We start from the raw sequence: 16,032 nt of genomic DNA, 5'->3' as shown, positions 1-16,032 counted from the left end.
ATGTGTCAATTGTTTATATCCAATTCAGTCCTAATTTTCGTCAATTTTATTTAATATAAACTTAAATTTTGTTAATTGTTTTCAATTTAGTCATAATTTTAAATTTTTGAAGGAAAATTCTTCAGTACATTTAAAAATTAATGAAAATTTCATTTTTTTTGAAATTAAAAGGAAAATTTTTTAATTACTTTTAAAATTAGAAGGGAAATTCTTCATTATTTTCAAAATTTGAAGGAAAATTCTTTATTATTTTTAAAATTAGAAGGAAAATTCATTATTTTTAAAATTAGAAGGAAAATTCTTAATTATTTTTAAAATTAGAAGAAATATTATTCATTATTTTTAAAATTAGAAGGAAAGTTATATTTTATTTCTAAAAGTAGAAGGAAAATTCTAATTTATTTTTAAAATTAAAAGGAAAACTCTTTATTACTTTTAAAATTAGAAGAAAAATTCTTCATTAATTTTTAACCAACTTTAGAGGGGGCAAATTAGGACTAAATTGAATAAAATTAACCAAAATTGGGACTAAATTGAATAAAATTAACAAAAATTAGGACAAAATTAAATATAGGACACTGACAGGTGACATAACATACAAACACATGGCATTGATACTTACATTTATATGTGATATTGAGACCAACTTGGCACGTGACACTAACATTGTCATATGGTACAATGTTGATTTAACACGTGGACAACATTTTTTAAATTAAGAAAAAATTAGTAAAATTTTGTAAAAATAAAAAAAGAATCACGAACTGACACATGACACATAGTGTTTTTCTTCCGTTAACAATTTATACAACGTTATAAAAAAGTATTAAATAAAACATAATTTACCAAAATAAAAACTACGCATAAAAAAGAAGTCTCACATTGAACCAATTAAATGAAAATAGGGATCAAAAGAATATTTATTCTTTATACTAGTATTGTTGTTATTATTGTTTATAGGATTAAATATGTTTTTTTTTTCTATCTTTTAACTATTTTAAAAAGTTAAAGTTAGTATCTAAATTAAATGATGTATCTATTTCATTTCTATACTTTATGATGTAAAATATCACTTCTTCTTTTTTTCATATGGAAAAAATGTTTTGTATAATTATCACAAAGTGTATGGACATAATATGTACGTAAATACAATTGTTTAAAATAGTTTTCGAATAAAAATATATTTAATTTTTGTTTATTTAAGAAATAAGGATTTATATCATTTCAAGAAATTAAAATTATGATAACTTTATTGTTTATAATTGAATTCTATTGGTTTTATAAATATGTTTTCAAGACTAATCAAAATATTTTATGATTTTATAATTAACCTTGAAGGCCTTGAAGAATATTAGGACAGAAGACGATGTAATGCGATGACGAGCGATGACAACGACCACAACTGAGGATTCCATGGCGAGCACAATGGACAACGTAGCGGCGAGCACAACTCGAGCGTAACGACAACCACAACGACGACGACTAGCGATACCACTGATACACAATGAACAAGTTGACCAGACCTGACCGCAACTGAGGACTCCATGGCGAGCACAATTGCAAGTGAAACGACGATCATTGCTGCGAGCGCAACGACAACCACGGTGACGATGATGCTGAACTAACGAGATCACCGACACATAATGAACAAGCTGACGAGACCTGAAGACGATGATGACATGAGCACAAGCTTAGTTGTGGGGGGAAAACGAAAACCTTACGCAAAAATTTTAGGGAAAGCTGTGAGTGTTTGGAAAAATTTAGGAAAAAAAACACAAGTTTCGGTTTGGAAAAGGGGAATGTGAGAAAGAGTACAAATTTGATAAATTTTGAGTGTAAGAGGGAAGCTAGAATCTAAAAAGTATTTTCAATTTGTAAAAAACATAAACGTCTTCAAAATAAGATGAAAACCTCTATTATTATTATTAGCATTCAATCAATTCTTTTAATTATTTTAAATAATATTAATTTTTGGAGGGTTTTTATAATCTCTACAAAATAACCTCTGTTTTTGTTGTTGAATATCTTGATTTTTCTTTCTCCTTGTTGAAAAAGACATATAGATAAATGGTGGATTCCACTTTATAGTTCATTAAACTCTAATGTCAACAAAAATCAAACCTCTCTAAACAAATAATTGTCAACTTTGTCTTGAATTGTCTCAAATTTCTTGGAGCCCAGGACAACAGAGACATAAGCAACGACGACTAACTTTGAATGTGAGAATAAAAAACCTACGGTTGCGAAAAACCAATGCTTGAAGGAAGATACAAGGGTGCCAATGTCTACGAGAAGTGACGATGATTGGGATCACCACTAGTGTAGAAAATGTTTTAGACATTTGTTATTTTGAGCTTTTTACGTCCGATCCCGACCTGACGTCTATTCAGTTGACATTAATGGGAAGTTGGACCCCAGTTAGACGTCTATATAAACGTCTGACCTGTACAGATCGAACATCTATATAAACATCTGACCTGAACAAATCAGACGTCTAAAACGTCGCTGTATTTGATTAGATCTTTCTCCGTTTGAGGCCTCTCAGGTTGCTTCTGGCTCATGGTGATTCGAGTTTACAACTTTATATTTAAGTTGAAGAGAATGGATTGTACGTTTTTTTTTTGTATTGGATGGTTTTAAAAACGTAGTGGAGGGAATTGGAGGAGTGCAAAACGCAAGAAATCGCCGCCCAATAACGTCACCCAAGGACACGAGCTAAACTGCACCAAAATCCAACAAAAACACATTTTAATCGGTTCAAATGATAGATAATTCATCAAAGAGTAATGTAATCGGAGTAAAATTAATTTAAAACGGTGCAAAAGTGAGAAAACGAACCTGAAAAATGTAGCTCGTAGAGAGAAAACGCAAGGAAGATAATGAACAGTGAGTGCGCGTAACAGTTGCCTCGTGTTCGCAGTGTTTTAATGCAGACATTTAGAAGTCGATTCCCCCCATAACAGACGTCTAAATGGCTTTAGAAGTTGGAGTGGCGAGATCAGATGTTTAAAATGGAGTCAAAAAGTGACTTTTTAAATTGTTGGGCTGAGTATTTAGAAGTTTGTTCCCCATAGCAGACGTCTAAATGACTTTAGAAGTCGGAGTGGCAGGATCAGAAGTCTAAATGGAGTCAAAAAGTGACTTTTAAAATTTTTGGGCTGAGTATTTAGAAGTCTGTTCCCCCATAACAGACATCTAAATGACTTTAGAAGTCGGAGTGGCGGGATTAGAGTCTAAATGGAGTCAAAAAGTGACTTTTAAAATTTCTGGGCTGAGTATTTAGAAGTTTGTTCCCCTCATAATAAACTTCTAAATGACTTTAGAAGTCGGAGTGGCGGGATCAGACGTCTAAATGGAGTCAAAAAATGACTTTTTAAATTTTTGTGCTGAGTATTTAGAAGTTTATTCCCCCATAACAAACATCTAAAATAAACTATAGACGTCAGACCCCCAACCCAAACATCTAATAGTAATAAAAAATTCATTTTTTTTTTTACTTTTACATATATTTTTGGCATCCAATGAAGTGTTTTGACGTCTAAATAGACTATAAACGTCAAACCCCGAATATCATACATCTATTTATTCTTTTTAATTACAAAAATGTCATCGATCATTTTGTACGTTTGATATTTGGAAGTCGTCTAAACGGTGACATCAAATACCTTTTCTACACAGGCAGCGGTTGAAGAAGCTATGGTGGTATGGGGAACTGTGGAATGGAGGTATGCAGTGAATGAGAAAGAAGAGAATATATTTTTTTTATCATTAAATATATTTTAATATCATTAAAATTTTTTTTAACATATTTTTACATATTTAATAATATGTTAAAGAATATATTATATTTAAAGTATTATTTTTTATATAGTCTTTTTTTCTTTTATGATTTCTATTACTTAATCATTTAATAAAATTAAATTTAAAAAAACATATTTTACTTTTATTACTTAAAATAATATTATTTAAAAAGTAATATATGTTTATTGATAAAAAAATATAAAAATTTGTGATAAAAAATTTTGTCTTAAAAAATTTATTATTAATTTTTTATGTGAAGGGTTTCTTTTATTAATATTTTATTATTAAATAAAGTTTTCTTAGCAAAACGAAACCGTTGAACGGGAACTAGAGAAGAGAAAAGAGTAGATACTGTTTTCACAGTTAACTGAACCGAAATTCTTATAAGTTCAGTTTTTAAAAACTAAACCATAAAATAGTATACTGAACTTTTAGTAAAAGTGGATCGGTTTCTTTTAAGTATAATATAATATAATTAACTATAATACAATACAAATAAGTTATTTTTGCCCAATCCTACTGGTTGGAATAGTACATCAATTCTCCAATAACCAAGGTAATATCTTTCATTTCTTTTTATTTTTTAATTTTGACAAAACGAAAAACATTATTACATATGAGAGAATGGATGTAATATATGGATATTACATTCAAGCACAACCTATGTAAAACTATATCATGTCATCATATATTTTTTTATATATCGATTTCGTCATAACTGACCTAAAATATTTGTTATAATTTCTGTATTTCAAAATTAGTACTTTTCTCTTGTATATCTAGAACTTGTCTCTTTATATGTAACTTAATAATACTTACTACTCACACGCTTTGTTTCTTTAACAAATCTCTCGTCTTAATTCTTCGTAAGTTGAAATCGTTATTTTCATTACACTTTTCAATATTAGATGTAAAGCACAAATTCCAGTAACATATTAATTTGTTTCGCTCAAATGTCGAATAAACACAGAAAAAAACGAAAAAAGGGTAAAAAAAATGCTAATAACATGGAGATGAGATATCGTATTTCAATAAGAAATAGATGAATATAAAAGTATACAGCCATCAACCCAGAGTCACCAAGAAAAAAAAAACCTTATATAAGGGACAGGGATATGCATAAAAAAAAACTAAATAACACCTAACAAGTAAAATAATAGAGTATGAACACTAAATGGTCTAATGTTTCATGAAACTGTCCACTACTAAATATTTTCAAAGTAAAAAGCTACAATAAAAAATTGAGTAACATCACAAAGTTAACTTGTCATGAAATGATAGGATTTTAACTTTTAAAATTTAAATTATTATTTATGTTGTATTATTATTTTCTTTTCTAACTGATAATAAGTGTAACATTTATATACAAAATACAAACATATTTACTATCGCAATTTGTAATCAAATGGAAATATGATTTCAATAACATTAGCACAATCTAATTAAATTTACGACTAATACGTTTGTGTTTTTATTATGTTATTTCATTTTATTGAATTAAAATTTAATTGCTATGATAGTTTTAATGATTTTACATATTAATTTTAGAATTTATACTTTTTAATATATTTTTATCTATTTTGATGTTATTTTGTTTAAATCAAAATGTTATTTAAGAAATTTAAATTTAAAACTAAAGGAATTTAAAGTGATATAACAAACGGACTAGAATTAAAGAATATTGGTTTTGGAAGATATATAAAATGGAGATCTAGAAAAGGAGAAATAATTCGTTTTAAATGTTATTTAAAAAGTGATAAAATAAAATAATTTTACCTAAATTAAGAAATTACTAGGAATTAAAATGTGTACTTAAAATAAAGAAGTTTATTATACGTATAGTTATAGATTACAATAAAATAATAATAATAATTATTATAGTACATGTAGATGTCATTCCTTCTAAGTACCAACCAAATTATAGTTTATTTTTTATTTTTTATTTTTTTGTAATTATGATGATTCAGGTAAATACTCCCAAAATTTTGATGCGAAGAGAAGACAGAACGGGAGAGGGTGGTTTGGTTTATTGTCAAATGAAGAAGGCTCACGAGACACGCATGGGCTCACCCACATCCTATCCGTCCTTCTCTCTCAGCTGCTGACTCACACATGTCCGTCGCCGGAAAAACCAGCTGCCACCTTAACGCCGCCGGCGAACGCCCTTCGCAGAATCTCAGCCGACGACGTTCCCTTTCTCAATTCCCCATCTGGGTATCCCTGTTTCCCCCAAAGTTCTCTTTTTTCTCTTGATTCAGAAGAACTGGTCAGTGATACCCTTTTTTTAGAACAATGAGAGCAGGGAAGGGGAATCAGGAAGAGGATGAGTACGACGAAGAAGACTTTGGTTCTTCCAAGAAACAAGGCACTTCTTCTGCCCCCAACACCAACAAAGGTACCCCTTTTAATTTTCGTGGACAAACATGATTGTAGTATTACATGTCATTCCTACGCTCTTGTTAGATCCAATTGTCGGGCGGTTCTTTGTTTCATTCGAGGTTGTGGCTGTTCTTGGTTTTCCCGAGTATTTTTTTTATGATATTGATTGTGTTAAATCTACTGATGTGTGCGTGCTTCTAAAAAACAGTCTTTTTGTGAGGTTTTCTGTATTTGGTGAATTTAATTAGTGGGGGGAAGCTTTTGTTTAGCTTCTGAAATGTAGAATTGGATTCATTTGCGATCTCAAGTTCATGTTTGAATGAAATTAGAGTTGTGGTTGTTATAGCAGATGGAAAAGCCATTGATAAGGCCAGTGCGATAAGATCGAAACATTCTGTGACCGAGCAGCGGAGAAGGAGCAAGATAAACGAGAGGTATGTCTTGTGTGCAACTCTTATTGATTAGTCAGTGCTCTAGTGCATTGGGTGTTCTACTGTAAGTTGCTAGAAAACAAACAACAACAAAAATATAGCTTATTATTGGTAATTTATGGTTTAAAATTGAATAATTGTTGATTGTCTGATGCACAACAACAACAAAAGGAAAATAACAAAGCCTTATTCCACTAGGTGAGATCGGTTAGATGAATCACATGATGCCACTTGACTCGGTTAAAGACCAAAGTTTCCGAGATATATGAGAAATATTTTATTTGATGGACGGTGAGCTAAAGGTTGATATGTTCATTAGAAGTTTTACATTGCTGTAGATCTTGTCATTTCATTGCTTTTGTTTATTTTCAGTTTTTTATCCTGCTGCAGAAGTGGTTGTAAGCATTTTGGGAGTATGTTATGATTTAGGCGCTTCTTCATATTTGGAATGAAATCCATGTTAATGATTGTGAATGGCTTCGTTTGTGTTGTAAAGAGCAATAACATCTTGAAATCTATATTTTAGAGCATTCATGTTAATGATTGGTAACCTTTTCCTCCAGATTCCAGATATTGAGGGATCTCATACCTCATAGTGATCAGAAGAGGGACACGGCATCATTTTTGTTAGAGGTAAAGTTTGTAAAGTGAGAAATGATTATGTTTTTATAATTTAAATTGGTTAAGAATATATCTAAAACCTGTCAATCTGTCGTGTACCTTTGTAGGTGATCGAGTATGTTCAGTACCTGCAGGAGAAGGTACAAAAGTATGAAGGTTCATATCCAGGTTGGGGTCAAGAGCCCTCGAAGTTGATGCCATGGGTAAATTAGAAAAACCATAATGTTTTAGGATCTTTTGCTATTGAGTACCAGGATGAAAAGAAAATTATCAATGAAACGTAAGGAATAGGGAAATATAGTGAAATGGAAAATCAACGTTTTCTTCCTTTTTACATACTTTTTCATTATATTCATCTCAACTTTGGTTTAAATTTCTACTTTTGGTGCATTATTTACAAATTGATAACAATTACTTGGTTTGTTATATAGTCAAAGTAGAGTAAATAAGTGAGGGACAATTCTCAGCTTATGAGCTAGCTTTTGGAGATGAGTTAAGTCCAAAGCAAAACTTTTAAGATCGTATGTGATGATTTTGTTGAACCTTTCAAGCCATCTGTTATCAAATTAGCCACTTGCTAACACACCTGCAAAACCTCAGTCACAAGATGTGCTCAAGTGAGAGCTGTGTGGTTGAGATCTTGTATAGTCTACTAATATAGCCAAAATAGCCGAAATAGTGTGTATTGGTGAAGGGGCCAACCCTCACATTGTGAGCTAAGTTTTTGGGTTTGGTTAGGTTCAAGCCCAAATTCTTTGAGTAGTCCTTTATCATAGAGGAGTTCTAGCAAACCAATTTCTAACACACTCCTTCGAACCAATTCTATTATTGGTTAAAATTTGTTTAAAACTACAAAAATAGGTGGAAGACTCATTAAATAAGAAGATACCTATGAAAATTTGTATTTTCCAATAAATTCCATTCTATAGTAATGTGTTCAAGATAACAGTTAGAAAATGTGCTACTAATATTTTTCTTTATCCTAGGAGCTTCCTCCATTATCATTAAGTTTGTTTGGATGACTTATTAACTTTGGTACATAACTGATAATATAGAATAATGTTGGCTTGTTTAGTTGAACTTCTCTATACGTACTTCTAGGAGAAAAGTGTAAGAAGGAACTAATGTTTCTCTAAACTGATTGGTGGAAGCTCTTTCGTATTAGCCTCTTCAAATTTAGATTTTTAACTTATAAATAAGTCAGCAAAAGCTTAGCTTTTTTGTTCGCATTTTCTTCTCTTAGAAGTGTTTATGGAGATATTTACACAAATAAGCCCTATGTATGTTTTAAGCTTGCTTACTTAGTGTAATAATACAGAGAAATAGTCATTGGCGTGTCCAAAGCTTCGCTGGTCAACCTTCGGCTGTAAAGAATGGTTTGGGTACTGTATCACCTTTTCCTGGAAAGTTTGATGAAAGCAGTGTTAGTATCTCTCCAACTATGCTTAGTGGCACACAGAACACGATAGATCCTGATCAGAGCAGGGATATTGTCAACAAGACAGCAGAGAGGCAACCTGATTTAGTGAGCAAGGGAATACCTCTTCCCTTGCCTATGCATTCAAACATGTCCGTTCCTGTCAGAAGTGATGGTGTACTTGCACATCCTCTTCAGGGAACTGTCTCTGATGCACAATCAACTGAATGCCCAACAACTAGTGAACCTCAGAATCAGCAGGATGAACTCACGGTTGAAGGAGGGACAATTAGCATCTCAAGTGTATACTCCCAAGGGTGGGTAATTGCTTAAAATTTATTTCTGTTGTTATTGTATTTATTATTATTATTATTATTTCTGTAAAATTGTATGGTTTTGTTGATAAAGATGTTTGATACACAGATTTTTAGAAGAACTTTCTTTTTGTTATGGTTTTAAAAGTCCTTCATTGTTTGAGTTATGATCTAAGTCTTGTCCATATTACATTTTTGCAAAGACCTAGATAGTGTTATCATATTTGACAATTGCAAGGCTACATGTATGTTGATTTCACGTACCCAAGTTGTTAGATTTTATTCTCTATTTTACTTATGCATGATCATGGAGGAGAAAATCTGAGCTGTGGCTTTCTTTATCATGATTGAGGGGACTAGCCAAATAGATGGCTCTTTACTTTTATGAAAGAAAAGGGAAAAGGGAACGTTCCATGACCACTGGTGACCCCAAAGTAATTTGTCAATTTGCGTTTTTTCCCCCATTTTGACGAGTGCTAAATTTAGTTGATTGGTACTGTATTCTGTATATGTTCATTGTAGGGATCGTCAAAAGGTTGGATTGCTATTGCTCACATTACTCCCTTTTCCCCTAGCATGTCTTTAAATTATGGACGTTTGTGACATTCTGAAAACAACAGTTATTCAGGTTAAGAACTCCAATAAATGGCATCTGTAAAAGTTAATGTTTCTTGCAGTTTTGTAAAGATTTATAATGGTCTTGAGTATGAGTACCAGCTCAAGTCATTCATTCTAAATTTCTATTATCATTAAGTTTCAGTAGTACTATTTTGAACCCTCTAGATGCTTCTTCAAGCGTTTAGAATTAAAGTCTTTTGTCATCTTTTAATAACACCCAAGTTTCAAACCATTTGAAAAGCAGGTTGTTGAACAATCTAACTCAGGCATTACAAAGTGCCGGTTTAGATCTGTCACAAGCTAGTATCTCAGTTCAGATTAATCTTGGGAAACGAGCAAACAGAGGATTGAGCTGTGGGACCTCTTCTCCTAAGGTATATAATGGCATGTTGTCTTTATTTATCGATGTATCTTCTCGTTTTAGGATGTCTAAGAAGATTTTGTTACACTATCAATGTTGTTGGAAGGAACATGGCATGTTGTCTTTATTTATCGAGAAAACATTATGTCATGCATACTTATTATTTTTTATGAAATTATGGGATTCATTTGACAGATATTTTAATGAAGTCTGAATTTTATATTCTAGAATTACAAGCATTACGACAATTACAATTATGATCTTAGTATCTTCAATTCATAACTAAAATTAGTTTTGAGACTTTTATAAGTTTGAAGATCTCATATTGGAAAATACTTATGTCTCATGTGTTTAGGCTGTTTCTACTATATTGATTTAGGGAGAAATTAGGTGAATCTTACTTGTGGCTTAAGGTAGTGATAAAATTTGTTTCTGAACTTTAATATTTGACTATCATTATTGTCACATATAGTGCCCTCTCCCGTTTATACCTGTAAAGATACAAACAAACTTTTTGTTTTTATAAAAATCTCTCAAACATAAACACTAGATTATTTTCATTTGACGTAAGCATCACTTTTTTAATCTGTAACAAATGGACCCATAATCCTTAGAGGCCATTGTAATCATATGAATTGAAGATATAACTCAAATTTTAACTTAGCCATGAAGATACATTGTTTTATCAATATGGCCTGCCGATTTATGATAAACATTTTATTTCAATAACTACTCAATGTTATGAGTACTAATATTTGAAACTAAAACTAGGTGGGTTCTTTGATAATATGCTTCTCAATTATTTATTTGGTGAAAGTTTGATTAGTGGTATCCTCCAAAGCCCAAAATATGGAAAATTTCAAGGACTTGGTCATGTGTATGGCTGATCCTTTCTTATTTGTGTTATGCAGAATCATGACAACCCTCTTTCAAATAATCAAACAATTGCACATTTTAGAGATTCAGGAAGTGGAGAAGACTCGGATCAAACGCAAAAACGAATGAAAACATACAAGTGATGTAGCATTTTCACGAGACATCCAGATTTCTTGCTTGTTCCTGGCATAACACATTCCCTGTGGCTACTGTACATCCTTCCCCATATGTTTGACTTTTTAATGGTTATTTCAGAACCATATAAAACATGAAAACGACAATTTGTGGAGATATTGAAGCTTCTACTATAGTAGGCCATGCCGTATATTATAGCTGTATGATACATATTATATCATGGCAATTATTATTGAGCGTTTGTTTGGAAATTTTATGATATATATATACACACGTTTATTTTGAATGCATTTGGAGAGCGCTTGAAAAAAGAGAGGTTCTTTTATGATATGTTTTTTATGCCCAGTTCGTGCAAACAGAGACTATTTTTCCCTTAGGCTGTAGTTTTATTTTGGCTTAAATATTTTTTTCCTGTATTCGTTCACTTTTTTCAGTATGATTCTAATTTTCAATCAAGTTTCCATTTTTATTAATTGTGTTCAATTTAGTATCACGTTTTAATAAAAGTGAACCACGTAGGTCATTGGTTTTTTTGTTTTTTATTTTATTTTTTTCTTAATTTTAAAAATGTAGTGCAAGTATTAAGTCGTGACACGGGAAAGTAGTGGTATAATGTGTAAATGTCTTAGATTTAATTTAGTTTAAATTTTTGTTAATTTTGTTTAATTTAGTTTTAATTTTTTTCAAAATAAAATAATTTTGCTTTATGAGATCAAATTTAACTTTTATATAAAAAGTTAGATATGTTTTTGTTTTCTTAAGTTAAAATTGAAATTAGTCAATCTTTTAAATTTTTGTCTAATTTAGTCGTTCAATTTCATAAATGTGTCAATTTAGTTCTTTTAATCAAAATTTATTAAATTTATTTGACCTTTTAAATGTATTTCATAATAGCATTTGAGTTGTTTATACGGGTTGATATATATTTTTTTCAATGTTAGTTGAGAAATGCATTTCAAACCTTAAATAAATTTAACAAAATTTGGTTAAAATAACTAAATTAACATAATTATAAAGATTAGGAACTAAATTAGTTTAAAGTTTTGAAAATAGACTAATTCCAATTTTAAATTATAGTTAAGGACCAAAAACATATTTAACCCTTATATAAATTCATCTCTTTAGATAAATCCCACTTCTTACAAATATAGTATAATTATATATTTTTGAATTCTCCATTATTTTTAAGGTTTAAACCCTCATTTGGTTTTCGTATTTGTGTGTCAATCTCAAGTGGGTCCTCGTTTTTTTTTCAGTCTCAATCGGGTCCAAAAACTTGTAAAAATGAGCCAATTAAGCCATCTCCGTTAAGTTATCACTGACGCCGTCTGCTGATGCTGAATTGTAATTTGTTTTAGTTGACGATGCAATGTGTATTAAATTAGATGAGTGTTCTGTTGTATAATGAAGCATTCCACATGGCAACCACGTGTTATGTTGTTAGCCCTGACACTTAACATTTAAAGCAACCCTGACTTCCAAAGTGTTAGACATGTTCGTGTTGGGGAAGAAGAGTTCTGGAAGCACTGTTCAACTCACGAAATGTCTGGTTCATCTTCTTCTTGCAAATGCACGGGTTGGGTGTAAAACCCACTTGCTTTTGTGGTCAGAATGCAGTCTTCCGCATTGTCAAAACCCCTAAAAACAAGGGCAAAAGATTTTGGGGTTGCCCTAACTTCAAAGTAAGTTTAATGAAAGCAGAAATGCGACTTTTTTTGTGGTTTTGTTTTTCCAGAGGGTGAGAGTCTTCTTCCACGGGGTGGGAGTGAAGATTTTGTTGGATGCAACTTCTTTTAGTGGTGCAGTGAAGAAGTATTTGATGAACGAAATGTGGTGAATGTAAAAGACACGAGTGGAAGTGCAAGAAATGAAGTGGGTGGAAGTTTGATGAAGATGGAACAAAGTCTGATGAAGATGGAAGAAAGAGATGTTGAAAAGCTTAAAATAGCTTGTTTGGAGAAAAGTGTTGTTATTTTGGAGAACTGGATGAAGGTGTTAATGGGGATGTTGTTTGTTACATATGTTTGTAATGTAATTGTGATATCAATGTTGATGAAACTAGGTTGATTTCTGAGTGAAAGTTTTTGTAATGTAATTTGATATTTGGAATGTTATCGTCTGTTTTATTTATAAAAGTGACTTCTAATGATGTTTAATAGTGTCTTATTTGATTTATTTAATTTGATATGGGCAGAATAAGTTAAAGAAAGTGCAAAAGTAATATCATAAAGCAATGGTCAATAACCATCATACACGAATGAGCACCACATGAATAAACATTGTCTTTCATTGTCATATAACAAAAAAACCTGATAGCAACATTGTCTTACTCAGTGGATAACATAACAAAAGAAACCTGATAGGCACATATGTCTTACATTATTAAATTACACAAAAAAAAACTGATATTACTTCATTAGTAAATATGACTTCATCAATACAAATTACACAAAAAAAATTGATATTATATTGTTCCTTCATCAGTACAGATTACATGACATTTAAAAGATTGTGTTCATAATGGAATTAAATATGACTTCATTGATCAAAAGGAGGCACAATAGACTCTTGAGTAATAGGCACATCTGTTGAAGGAGGTATTGTGACTTATGTTTGTTCACTAGGTTGGTGAGGAGGCACATCTGGTGTTGTAGGTCGTTGTGGACAAGATCTTTTGTTGTATCCAAGTTCTTTGCAAAGAGCACATGTTTTTTTGGTCCCACCCTTTCTTAATTCAGTGTCATTCTTCTTCAACTCCCAAGCCTCTAGTCTTCGTTTTTTCTTGGGCCTTCCTGGCATTGTCCTCTTCTTTGGGGGTAATACATATGGATATGAAGTTATGTCACAGACAAGTTGACCATTAATAGGATAAATGATGATGTTGTAGGTCTCTTCATAAGTAGACTTCCTAAACCAATGCCCAATGTAGTCTTCTGCATTTAAATTCAAGAATTTCATTGCGGTAATAGAGTGAGTGCAAGGAATGCCAGTAATTAACCATTTTCTACAACTGCAGTCCTTGTTGTCAAGATTGACAACAAATTGCTCCCCAAATTGTGAAATGTGTATGACTTCAAATAATTGATGTGATGACCATCTGTCATGAGTACAAAATGACAACACATTAGCAACAAGTAAACATAATGTGAACACAAATTAATTGTACGAGTAAAGTTACCTTGGTAACCAATATCTGGTTAACCATGACTGCTTTTGAAATCTGTTGAAAACCTTAGGGCAGACAAAACCTTGATATAATGCCATCTTTGTCCTGTTTGTAGCCCATCTCTTCATGATGTAAACCCTAATGTCTTCTAACATGGTGATAATTGGATTAGACCTACTATGAACTAGCACACTATTGAAGCCCTCACACATATTGTTGACAAGAGTGTCAGATTGTTATGTAGGGGTGAATCTAGATCTTGACCAAAACCTATGAGATTTAAATGTTAGTAAAAATAACTGTCAAAGTAAATATAACAGTAAAAGAAGAATAAGGTATGGAGAAAAGTGAATACATACCTAGGTGGAATTTCAATCAAGTATTTAAATGTCTCTACATTGATCTCTTTAATTTTTCTCGTTTCAGCCTCCCATAGTTGTGGATATGTGGCTGTTACTGCCCTCCACATAAGACGTTTAAGGTCTTTTCCAGGATATTTCTTTTTGAAGTTTGAATACAAATGTCTAAGACAAAATCTTTGTTCTACCCCAGGTAGAAGATCTTAATAGGTGACAAAAGACCATACAATTTAAAATACTCAAGTCAGCTGAGTTATATGTGAAACAGGTTGTAATTAACATTTGTTTTGACTAACTGACCTTTTGTTGGTCTGAAATAAATGTACATGCTCCACAAACAGCTTCCCCACCAAGGTCCGCAATGAGAAGCTCCAAGAACTAAGTTCATGAGTCTTTGTTTTCTACCTCAACAACAACATATGCAATAGGCATAATTTGTTCATTCCCATCTCTTCCAACTGCTGTTAGTAACTCCCCTTCATACTTGCCTTTCAAAAAGTATCCATCCAACCCAATGATGGGTCTACAACTAATGAAGCTATCTTTGCATGCTTTCAAGCATACATAAATTCTATTGAATATACACTCATCATTACTATTTTCAACCTTTATTTTGACTATTGAAACTGGTTTTGCTCTAAGAAGCTCATGACCATAATCATAGATTCTTCAATATTGTTCCTTGAATGACCCCTCAATATTATCTTTTGCCATGACTCTTGCCTTGAAAGCCATATTTCTAGAGATTCCTACATTCCATTTCCTACTTACTTTGTCCTAATGTCCATGACCTCCATATTAGGGTTTTCTCTGACAGATTTTTCCATCCTTTGATTCAACCATTTAAAAGTCATCAACTTCACATTGAAATATGTACTACAACTGTGATCATCAATCACTTTTCTTAGCTTCCATGACTTGGCACCAGACCTATAGGCACAATAAGCATACCATTTGCATTTTCCCTTGGCCCCCAAACATTTTACAGTAACCCTTTTCTTGTAATTCTTGATGAATTTTAAATTTCTACCATTACTTAGTGCATAAGTCCTAATGGCCTTTGTGAATTTCTTTTTCTCAGTGAAATAGGTTCTTACTTCCCATTTATATTCCCCCAAACTTTTAGGCATGCTAAATGTGGGAAACAAAGTTCTCCTAATGGAATAATCATCCTCATCACTATCTTGACCATTATCCGACTCATCTAACACCCACTCAATGTCAGACAAGCCACGAACATCATGCATGGAATCATTATCAGTTGTCCTTGAACACTCACCTACTGTAGTGCGAGGTTGTTCTTCCCTCACATTTCCTTTAGAAGTACTAAAGTCACACTCAATGGTGACATCAACTAGACTTTCTTCACTGACAGACTCATCTACATCTTCATCCTCATCATCTTGTACATTTTCGTCCTCACCATCATCTACATCCTCATCCTCATCATGAGCATCATCTCCACCCTCATCCTCAACCTCATCTACATGTTCATCCACATCCTCATCCTCATCCTCTTCTACATCTTCTATCTCAAAATCATGTACATCATGT

At 31.9% G+C, this 16,032-nt stretch overlaps 1 protein-coding gene across 4 annotated transcripts; it reads left to right on the top strand.

Annotated features, from left to right (window-relative positions):
* Nucleotides 1–5,790: 5,790 nt before the first annotated feature.
* On the top strand, nt 5,791–11,243 carry BIM2 (BES1-interacting Myc-like protein 2). Of its 4 annotated transcripts, none has more exons than XM_047325997.2 (8): nt 5,791–6,015; nt 6,090–6,196; nt 6,530–6,614; nt 7,175–7,244; nt 7,340–7,435; nt 8,551–8,966; nt 9,826–9,955; nt 10,854–11,243. In XM_047325997.2, exons 2-8 carry the CDS (start codon nt 6,094–6,096, stop codon nt 10,959–10,961), a joined length of 1,008 nt encoding a protein of 335 aa, XP_047181953.1. In that variant the 5' UTR covers nt 5,791–6,015; nt 6,090–6,093; the 3' UTR covers nt 10,962–11,243. The 4 variants fall into 4 exon arrangements, with proteins under 4 accessions (XP_047181953.1, XP_047181951.1, XP_047181950.1 ...); XM_047325995.2 differs by having other exon boundaries at nt 6,527–6,614; XM_047325994.2 differs by having other exon boundaries at nt 5,791–6,196; nt 6,527–6,614.
* The last annotated feature ends 4,789 nt before the right edge of the window (nt 11,244–16,032 follow it).

This window comes from Vigna umbellata, chromosome 3 (genome assembly GCF_029865625.1).
Source record: "Vigna umbellata cultivar VRB3 chromosome 3, Vumbellata_1.0, whole genome shotgun sequence".
Taxonomy (NCBI): domain Eukaryota; kingdom Viridiplantae; phylum Streptophyta; class Magnoliopsida; order Fabales; family Fabaceae; genus Vigna; species Vigna umbellata.
The sequence above is the reverse complement of the archived record's forward strand: the minus strand, read 5'-3'. Positions and strand labels throughout refer to the sequence as shown.